Source organism: Toxoplasma gondii, chromosome II (genome assembly GCF_000006565.2).
Source record: "Toxoplasma gondii ME49 chromosome II, whole genome shotgun sequence".
In the NCBI taxonomy this organism is placed as follows: Eukaryota; Apicomplexa; class Conoidasida; order Eucoccidiorida; family Sarcocystidae; genus Toxoplasma; species Toxoplasma gondii.
Genome location: NC_031469.1, coordinates 1238011 through 1248607, shown reverse-complemented (window position 1 = coordinate 1248607; position 10597 = coordinate 1238011). Strand labels below are relative to the sequence as shown.

Sequence of the window (10597 nt, the reverse complement as noted above, 5' to 3'; positions counted from 1 at the left end):
CGAATCGCATGGCACTCGCCAGAGCGTTTGTGCACACTTCTGTTTCACTTCTGTCGAACATGTCCGGTACGAATCGTAGTTCTGCCGCTGCGTCAGCCGTATAAACCACTAGCAGACTCCTTTTCTTACAAACGAACGTCCGGCGTTTCTGGGTCAATACAGACACTTTCACTGCATTCTCCTGTTTTCTCTAGCAAGTCCAGCTCTTTTATTCTCCGTATGGTAGGGAGCGCCGCAAAAGCCGCTCTAAACCGTGTCCATTCAGCAACTCGTTTGTAGCGTTCTCACCCTGTACAACAACCTCCATCTGGGTTATCTGGGCAGTCTCACTGTACATTGCCTGTCTGCGAGACAGTACAGCTTGTCGCCTACGATTGTTGCCCTCTGGGCGACAAACGCGACGGTTCGCTTCCGGCAACATTCTGTTTGCTCAGTTGTCAGATGCGTACAACGATGATAAGATTGCCACTGTCTCCTCTCGCTGACCTTGAGCCTTTCTCGACAAGGGTTACCCGGTGACGACAATAAGAAACTAGTCCAGTTCCCAGTGGAACCCACATCATTGTGCAATGTAGTCTGCCGAGCAAACATCGACTTTCTGCAGTAATGAACATATATTCTCTAGAGCTGCTGCCAACAGGTTCTGCTACTCAACGCACAAGCTTTTCCTGTGTGTCTCTGTCTCTCTCTGGCACACACAAAAAAGGACCACGCTTGCGGCAAGCCGAGCTTGACAGCCGTTGCCACAGTGTGTCACTTCTGGAAAACGACTCCCTCTTCGCCAGGTAACCGGTCCTTTTTTAGTTGCTCCGACTTGCAGACTCAGATCAAGCAAAAGGACTCGAGTGTATCAAAGAGGAGCCAACATCTTTTGCAGTTCCCGAGTAGGACTGCCGACCTCTTGAAAGTCCTTTCGTGCATGCGAACTGGGGAAATTTCGTTTTCACCCGCCAGTGACCGGCAACACTGACACATCACATGTATACGCAAGCAGGAACTCCGATTGGAAACGCGTGGGTGATAGCAAAGAGGAGCGAGTTTTGAAAGGTACAGAAGCGTTTGGATATTCGAGCATGCAACGGGAGGGACAGCCGCTGTTTCGGGGAAAGAAGCGCGGCAGGCTGGAGAGGCCGTGACTCTGATTTTCGCACCCGCGAACACGCGTCGGCGTGTGTCTTTGCTGCCACCGTCTGCTTTTCCTCTTGTTCGCTGCCTCGTTTTTCGCCTCGATTCTACTTACGCTTCATCAGTAACGATGAGATGCACGAGTATCCGCGATCCGCACAAACACGTTTCCGGTTTTATGCGCTTTCAAAGTTCACGCTCTCCAGATCGCCTGTTCCGTGGTTGGGCAATTGAAAACAGAAGCACATCGGTGATTCCCGCCTCTCGACATCTTGAGGCTGCCTCACGGAGTTTTTCTTGTCCGCGACTCTGGACGTTTTTCCGTCTTTCGTGAGCTTTGCAGCTGACAAAATACACTAGGTACATCTCTGCTGGTGACAGAACGACCCCAGTTCCCGGTTTTCATGCGAATGCTTGAGCAGATGTGCGTTGTTGCTTGTGCGGCTGGCCTACCGGGTCGATCAACTCCTGCACATGTATATTTTTCTTGAGCTTGAGCGTTCCTCCACCGTCAACGCTGCATCGAAGCAATGTTTTCGGTATCTTCCGACGCGGCTGAGGCGCGCTACTTCCAGTTTTTCGATGCTTTTCGGCTGCCCAAAGCACCCGACTTTGCCTGCGTGCGATTCGGACAACTGAATGGCTGGTTTTTGCCCTAAAGAAGCTTCACCCTCCGTCTGACGAACGCGCTTCTCCTTCGTCAGCGGTTGCCCGCCTGCAATCTAGCAAAGTCGACACGTTGCAAGCCCGGCTGGACACAGAGAGGCTCCGTTCTGCGTATGGCGCCTGCGGGAAGCGGGTCACATCCGACCCCGACACTTCTGCGTTAGAGTTCCTAAAAATAGCACACGCCTCTTCAGAATATGTCCATCCATTTTTCCACCTGCACATCGCAGCCGCCTCGGCAGACCGAGGGAGCGAACGTTTACACAAACAGTTGTCAGCGCAAGTGCGCCTCACAGAGGAGCATTCGGAACGGCCAAAGTGAACTGACACACGGGACCGCGTGAACTTGGCTTTTCCCGGCCGACTTTCGGGGTGTACATCCACCTCCCGGAGACGTGCGTATGCGCGCGTTTGACGAGCGGTCGACAGTGGTATGTCCACATTGATTTCCTCCCCCGGCGAGAACCTGTTTGCTTCCCTTTCGTTTTCCTTCCTTCGTCCTTTTTTCCTACACTGCGCTCGCGTTGTTTCTCTCCCGCGCGATTCCCGCGAGCCACCCTGCGGCCCGCCGATGTGGAGACCCTCCAGGGAAAGGCAGGAAGAAACGCACGGCGTCACGCGGCAGAAGCCAGCCGAAGAAATTTCGAATCTTGTCTTTGGTTAAGTTTCAGACGACTTACCCCGAAGAAGAAGAGTGCCGAGTCGTCCTACCTGTGTTCTCCAGTCCCCGTTCCATGACAGAGAAGCGCTCTGCGTCCGAGTGCCTGCGTCCTCGCCTCTACTCAGAGATCAAATAGACACAATGGAGATTTACAGCCGCGATATGGAGCCCACTGGAAAGCCCCAGAAGCCTGCACGTATGGAGGTCACGTTGTCGCCAAGGCTTCTCTCCTTACTCCGCCAGCTGCAGAGTGAGTACCCCGGCAAAACAGAAGATACACAGACAACTGCACCCTTTCCTCTTTTATCTGTCGTAGTATTAATAGTGTTATTCGTCATAGAAGATTGATCAGTATATAGTTCGTTCACTTCCAAATCAAAAAAGGTTCTTCGCTGCTTTCCCTGCTCTGTCTGCTTCCGGCCACCTCCCTGCTTTCTTCTTTCTCTGCGTTCCTTCTTCCTCCGCCTTCTCTCCTTTGCATTCCGTTCTGCTTGCTTTCCCCTCACTGGTTTGTCGCTGTCGCGTTGGCTGTTGCGTCTCAGCGTCTCCGGCGTGTGCGTCTTCCTCGCCGACCTTCGACGAAGGCCTGCAGGGGCAGTATCTGCGGCGGATCCGCGAGGAACTGTACGCGATCCAGGAGACTTGCGGGGTGGCGCACTGGCCGCCGCCGGTCGCTGGAGGCCCGCAGGCGGACGGGGACGCAGCAGGCGAGGCTTCCTTCTCAGCCGACGAGGATGGCGAGCGCCTCGGCTGGATGGTGTTGCTGCTCAAGCTCCACCAGACCTTCGCCTCTCTCCTCGCGCCTGCCTCTTCAGAAGAAGGCGAGGAGGCGCGGGAGAACGGAGACGTGTCATCCCGTCGCCCGCAGTCCCCAGGGAAGCGGCGGTCTCCGCTGCTCGGCAAACAGTCCCCGTCTGCCTCCAAAGGCTGGAGAATCCAGACGAACGAATTCGAGATCTCTTCGCTCTGGCAAATACTCCAGGCAGCTCCTGGCGGAGGTGGGACAAGTCCGGATGTTGTGCCTCGAGGCGGCGATAGAGGCCCAGTGCCTTCGGGACCAGGCTGTGCTGCTGCGATTCTTTCGAGCAGTGAGTGACGGAAGTTAACAAACGCGCTCTGTTCGTTTTAAGCATTCGCAAGGGCGCCGACACGCAAATGCAGATCGCTTTCCGCGCTTTTAGTGCTTCTGGTCGCATACACTCCAGTGGCTTCTGTGTGTGTGTACAAATATTCAAAAAGATAGCAGGCGTTGCGGGTGCCTTCCTACGCATGCGTTTTCCTCGTCGTCTTACACAGTGTTGGTCGCCCACGCGCACGCTTGCCTCTGCCTCTATATGCATCGATTGACGTATCGCAGACCTCTGAAATCAACATGTCCATGAAATATCAATAACGATGAACCTTAATTGATTAACGTAGCAACACAGAAGATCAAGCTGCATTACGTCTAAACTTGCCACACGTCTACTTCACGCCGTCCCTGTGTCTTTGATCAAATGTCACATCTGTTGGTGCCCTTTTCTCAGATTTGTCGGGTCTTTTGACCCGGCAGGGATCCCTAGCGGATCCGCGAGTCGGGAGTGCTGCGTCGGGGGGCCTCGAGGCCCACACCGAGTCACGAACGGAGCCTGGGCTGTGGGCCTCGTTGCCTGCTCTGCACCGTCCAGGAGGCGACCGCCCAGAGGAAGCGTTGCCCTTTGACTTGGTGTTCGAACTGAGGCGAGGGTGCTGGACCTCTGTTTGTCGCCAGCAGCAGGCTGCTCAACTTCGAGAGCTGCAGCACCAGCAGTCGCAGCTGACCTCTTCCTTTCTCCATTCGCGTCCCAGCAGCTTCCGGAGTTTGGGGAGCAGCAGTTTGCCGAGCTCGAGCACGCCTTGTGGCTTTCCGTTTTCCACAGGCGCGCCGCATGCAGTGGACGCAGGCGGCACGAGTCCGCTGGCGGTGCCCGACGCCGCGAGCGACTTGGGAGGCTCTAGGGGCTTCGGCGGACCTCAGCCGCAGATTTCGCGGCCGGTATGTCCCTTCTGTGCGCCCTCGCTGGCGTCTCTGGTGCAAGTGGAAGAGCGCGGGGACTCGACGATCTCTGGGGCTTCGCGCCTGCGCGTTACTCTCGCCATCGACAGCGAAGTCCTTCACTTCTGCTGCTGCAGTGGAGGCCGCTTCGACGCTTACTTCACCGCGCTCGTGGCTCACCTTATCTTGGCGGGGTGTGGGGCGCAGGGGAAGGGACATTTGTGTCCTGCGCCCCCGGCGTCGGCGGCCTCCGAGAGCCTCTGCGACGGCCGCGCGAAGGACGCGAAACCAGGGGAAAGTGGGGACAAGAAGCTGCAGGTCCCCGGCGGTCGAGACCCTCGGAAAGCTGTTGGCGAGGAGAACGAGAAGCATTCGTCTGGAAGCAAGAACCGGCGGAGAGGCGCCAATCGCGCTCAGAGAGTGTCCCGCGGATCTCCGGTGTCGCCTTCCGCTGCCGCCTACCAATCGAGAGAAGAAGGTCGCGAGGAGGCAAATTTGGGAAGGAACAAAGAGAACAGCGTCTCATCTCCTGAGACTCGCCTGAGCCTCTCGCACCTGGGCGACAACATGCCCAACGGGTGCGGCGCCGTTCCCTCAACGCCTCTTGGAGACAGCGTCGAGTTGGAGCCGTCCCCCTCGTCGCCCGCGTCTGCGGGAGACCCTGCCTCGCAGGCTTCTGCTCTGTCGAGGCTGACCGCGGCGTTTGTCTCTCGACTGCGGTTCCCGGACTTCTTTCCCTCGACAGAGGCCATGGTGACCCGTCGCGCCCACCATGCGATGCGCGTCGTGCTCGACAGCAGCCGAAGCGGCTTGACGCCCGGGGAGGCTGCGGCTGGGGGCCGAGGCGGGAGTGTGGGGTGTTGGAGGATGACGAAAGAGAAATTCAACTGGCATGTGACGCTCCTCACCTCCGCCGCTGTGGAGGCCGTGCGAGACTGCTTTGCAGATCTCACGCTCGACGTCTGGCACAGCTGCTTCTACGGCTCAGCGGCGCAGGTGACAGGGGCCAAGTGCGCCAGCAGGGACAGGCTCGAACAACTTCTCATTGCTCTCTTGGGCAACAACGATGCCCTCATTCGTCTTGAAGCTGTTAAACTCCTCAACGCCTTCTACGACAGGTGCGGATAAACGCCGAAGAAACACAGAATGAGAGAGGAGACGCTTTGCTCACCTCGGAGTCGGAGACACGCTTTTAGCTGCGCACATATATATATATATATATATATATATATATGGAATGGTTCACACATGCATGCATTTGTCGATGCGGCCAGATACATAGAACTGCTCATACATATGTGCATTGATGCTTATAAGCAGTTATACATATACATTTATACATGTGTATGGACACCAAATGCTGGGATAGGTTTATAGGTAGGAAGGCTCTAGGCTCTCTCTCTCTATGTATACTTATTATAGTAACTGTGGAAAAAAATATTGCTCGTACAGATATTTTTATGGAGACACATACAGAAATTTAAATATTTGCACCGATGCATTTATGCATGTGTATTTGGACGTACATGTGAGGCTGCACACCTCTTCATTTTCTCAGGTTTTATTTTCAGACATGTGTATGTACAAAGCCTCAGAATCTGGCTCTTTGTTCGGACGTGGTGCTCCACGCGAATCACATATTAACATGTTTGTAATTATATCTGCATTGGTGAGTGCATTTACTATGTTTGTACCTGCTTGCTTTTTACGTGCATGCGTTCTTTGCCCTGCGACCGAGGCTGTATGAACCGGAGAGGCGCGGAGAAACGTGGGGAGATCGTTCGTGGCATCCTGTTTTCTTTTTGCATGCTTCTAGACCGCACTCGAGCTTGTTTTTTTCCATGCCTGCGTTGTCCTCTGCCAGACACGACTGGCAACTCCGCCAGCCGTTCGTTCCCGTCATCAAGAAGTGAGTATGGCGAACGTCATCAGACACCACAGACGTCTGCCTGCGTTAAACATGCTGTCTCTCTCGACCATCTGTCCGTCTCTCTAACCTCGAGCAGAGACACTCGGAAGGAGTCGAAACCCGTTTATTTCATGACTTTCTGCGATCTCTTGAGGCCGCCTCGATGCTGTGTCTCTCGCACCGCTTGTCGCCTTCTCTGCACTCGGAACGCTTTCGGAGATCCCTGTTCGGGCAGTCGTCGACTACTCTCTTGCGACGCAACTCTGTTGACACCCCAAGACTGGCTGCGTGTCCATCTTCTCTCTCGGATGTTGCTCAATTCTCCTCGCCCTTTCCTTCTCTCTTGCTTTGCTTTCGTGACAGTCCTTCTCCGCGTTGCTCTTCTAGGTCTTCTTCTCTCTGTGCTCTCCGAAAACGGCGTCTCCCGCTTCTCAGAAACTCTCGCCGTCTCCGCTTCTTCGCATACCTTCGTCTGCCTTTGTCTCCTCTGCTGTGGCCTTGTCGCTCCCCGCAGCGTTGGAGACCGCTTCGTCCTTTCCGTTCTCATCGAGACATGCACCTTGTGCGACGACGCGACGTCCAAGGAGCCTTCCGACGTTTTTGCGATTGTCGCAGCTCCGTCGTTCAGCCGCTTCAGCACTGCAGAGATCTACTCTTACCACACGTTCTCGTGGGTTCTGCTGCAGTCTCTTTCCTCCCCACAGTCTGCTGCCGAGCACCCCTCTGTCTCCGCCGAGGCCGGCGACACTTCGCGACAGTGGCGAAAACAGCGCTGGCTCGGCACTGCTGACTTTGGTGTCTTCACGCGATGTGGATTCTACGACTGGCGAATTTGCAGAGCCAAGGAAAGCGATGGCTCTTGGTAAGAAAGACGAGCCCCCCTGTCGGTTGCTGCCTGCATGCAGACTCCAGAACTCCTTCAGCTAAAACAAGACGAGTCCACATGTGCACGTGCTCTTGCAGAGAGGGACGAACGGTTCTCCACCTGTACATGCATATTCGTATATATTATTCGCGGATATGCATATATACACATATATGTATACACATATATGCATATATATATATATATATATATACTTGTATGTATCTTTGTAGGTGTGTGTGTGTGTGTGTGTACTTGTATGGGTATGTATGTATGCATGCATGTAAGTCTCTGTGTGTGTGTGTGAGTATACAAGTGTGTGAATATAAGAATGAATGCACATGTGAAGGGAGGCATCTACGCGTGCATGCACCCTTTGCCTGTCTTCCGTTTTGAAGGTTCGTATTCGTTTCTCGCGGAGGAGCGTTTGGGGTCTCTCTTTGTGGGTCTTGCAGAACACCGTCTCTTCAGTTGTCGAGTTCAGCAATGTTTTGTGAAGGCTCCCTGCTTGTATCGGTTCCAGTGTTTTGTGTATTTCTTCGAGGAAGTCGTACGGCACCCACACCGATGTTTTTCACCTTTCGAGCTTTCAAAGAACCACGGAGTGTCCACTCGAAATTCGCCTTTTCCCCTCATCTCTCTTGCGCGGTCTCCTTGACTTGGCGCACATCTCTGCTGTTGTGCATCGAGTCGTCTTCTCCTCGCTCTACTCTTCTTTGCGTCGTCTTCTCCTTCCCCTTGCTCCATCTGGCTTTTCTTGCTTGCACCTGGATTTCTTTCCTCCTTCCTCAGGTGGGTTGTCGAACGGGCCGTTTCCTACGGGGCGCTGTCTGGACAGTCGACTGCGCCGTTTCCGACTGCGTCCGCGGCTGTTCTTTCGGCGCCACTCGTTCCGGCTGAGCCAGCGGATGCGTCGGTCGAAGAGAAAATGGAGAATTCCGGGGATGTGTCTGCACAGAAACGCCGAGTGTCTAGGCGCCTGGCAGCTGAAGCCGCTGCGGGGGCGGCGGCGGCGCATGCAGCGGCGGCAGCGTTGGATGCCGCTTTTCCAATGAAGTCCCCAAATCCTCACCACTTGCGACTGCTCAAGAGATTCGAGGAACAGAGACAGTTCGACGCCGCGACGAGTTCGAGGGCCAACTACGACCACCGCAAAAAGCTCCTTGATGAGTGCATCCCTCTGCAGGTGCGCCTCTCTCGAGTCTCTCCTGTTGCAGAGGGATGCAGAAAGCTCCCTTCGGCGCGACCGGGGTGGCTGCCCGACGAACTGCCCGGTCAATTTGCCGCGGACTCTTCCGCTGTCGCCGCCAGCAGAGTTTCAAAGTGTCGCAAGTGGCGTGGAAAAACGACAACGACGGGGAAAAGAAGCGTGAAGAAAGAGGGAACGGGAGCTCCGAAGATGAGAGGGGGGGAGGGCGGCGAAAGCTTGTGGAGGCGAGGACATGGGCAGAAGATTTGTCGCATCGGATGAACATGAGACAGTTCGAATTTGTGTTTTCCATTGTTTTCGTCCCCGTGTCAGCGTCCTTTCGAAAGAGTCTAGGGAATGAAAGGGACGCGTATCGATCGTTTGAGTTTTTGCAGGGACGCGTCGTCGTCCTGCCGAAGGACTCACGAAATCTCCAACTCCACGAGGTCTTTGTAGATAGCCACGAGGCACAGTGGGATGAAGAAACAGGTCCGCACCCCTCCCTCGGTTCGCGAGGCTTTTACGCTTAAAAAGCAACTTTCCATGTATCTGCAATCCTGTACTTACACTTGAATCCATACGTGCACGTCTCTACTCTCCCGCCGACTCTCGTTACATATATACATATATATATACATATATATATATATGTAAATATGTATGTTTATGTATGTTTATATGTGTATACATATATATATATATATATATATATAAATATGTATGTTTATGTATGTTTATATGTATATAAAAATGTGTATAGATATGCCTAAATGCGTGTATGTAGATGTGGGTATTGATGCTGTACATGTAGAAGTGTGTACGCCCGTGCATGCATGTGAGCACCTGCACACGATATATAAAGATCTGTGTAAGTAAAAGCGTCCATGGACATCCTGCATGTTTTGAATGGGCAGGAGACAGGTCAGAGGGTGGTCTGCAGTGCGCGCGATGCCTCTGGTGTTTTCAGGTCTCTTTTGCTTTCACACGTTCTGCTTTCTCCCTTTTTCGCGGTCCTGTTGCGTCTCAGGAAAACTTACTCAACGAGGAAACTTTGCGTGCATCGCGGAGTCGCTTCCAACGCTCGCAGAAGCTGGCGTCACGGCGACGCTTGTCAGTGGAGTGATGGAGAGAGATTCCGGAGATGTCGTTTACGACGTTGACGGTGAGCAGCCAACGGAACGTCAGTGACTTGTAGCCATGCACACCCATGTAAACAGAAGAATGTATCGAAACAGACCGTGTTTCTGTATACTTTATACCTATTTTATTTGTTTCCTTCCGCGTACATCGCTTCTGTCGATCTATACCTGTATCGGTCTGTCTTCTGTCTACCTATCTGCCTCTGGACCTGTCTCTAAGTATCTCTATACATGTTTGCGTAGACAATCTGGCATGTCTTTCTGTTTCTTTGCATAGAGGGGGCGATGCAGTGACCGCGGCAAGAAGTTGCTGCGTTATTGGCTCCGTCTCGGCGCCTCACGTATCGACGGATGTTCCTCATGTTTGTCAAAGCAACACAAGCACTGTGCTCGGTGCCGACAATGCCTGCAGTCTCTGCATGTCTCGAGGGGATAAAGGCGCGCGTGTACACATCTACGTAAACATCAAGTTTCAGCGAAGACTCGGAGATCGTTTTCCTGAGACAGAACTCGTTTTGTCCATGCCCCGTGACGTTGCGTACTGGTTTCTACTCTTCGGTGTCTCCTTAACATGCAGGGATTGTTTATCGTCACACAGTTAACAGCCGCCCACCTCGTGTCTTCCTCTGTACCTCATTCTCTCCTTAATTTCAAGAATGCTGCAAATTTGAACTGAACTGCAATGCTAGAAAACATCAGTTTGGAAACAGGCGAGATGAGGCTGTTCGAGTAACATAATCCTCCCCCTCTTGCCCCCTTGAAAGTGGGCGAAGGATGGACGCGGGAGAGAAACCACATGCAGTGAACATCTCAATATAGTGTTTATATCGATTCTACCTCGCACTGGAGGTTGTTCCTATGTCTCTTTTTTTCACACGCATCTCATTTGCCTCAGGGGATTTCGATTATGCGAATCCTGACGCGAGTCCGTTCGCCTCCGTCTGTCGAGCAGCTCCGTGTGGACTTCTTGGCGGAGTCGGAGGTTTCTTGGAAGTCGTGCAGGTGAGTGAATGCTTCGTGCATTTTCTT

At 53.5% G+C, this 10597-nt stretch overlaps 1 protein-coding gene across 1 annotated transcript in view; it reads left to right on the top strand.

The window, feature by feature from the left end:
• The first annotated feature begins 1106 nt into the window (after positions 1–1106).
• The window catches only part of TGME49_222800 (glycogen synthase, putative), a 34446-nt gene continuing 24955 nt past the window's right edge, over positions 1107–10597 (top strand). The window contains exons 1-9 of the mRNA XM_018779974.1: positions 1107–2702; positions 2995–3540; positions 3979–5584; positions 6331–6375; positions 6890–7237; positions 8033–8426; positions 8825–8918; positions 9457–9591; positions 10464–10570. Of these exons, the coding sequence (XP_018638322.1) occupies positions 2594–2702; positions 2995–3540; positions 3979–5584; positions 6331–6375; positions 6890–7237; positions 8033–8426; positions 8825–8918; positions 9457–9591; positions 10464–10570 (3384 nt within the window). The 5' untranslated portion in view covers positions 1107–2593. The remainder of the gene's footprint in view (positions 2703–2994; positions 3541–3978; positions 5585–6330; positions 6376–6889; positions 7238–8032; positions 8427–8824; positions 8919–9456; positions 9592–10463; positions 10571–10597) is intronic.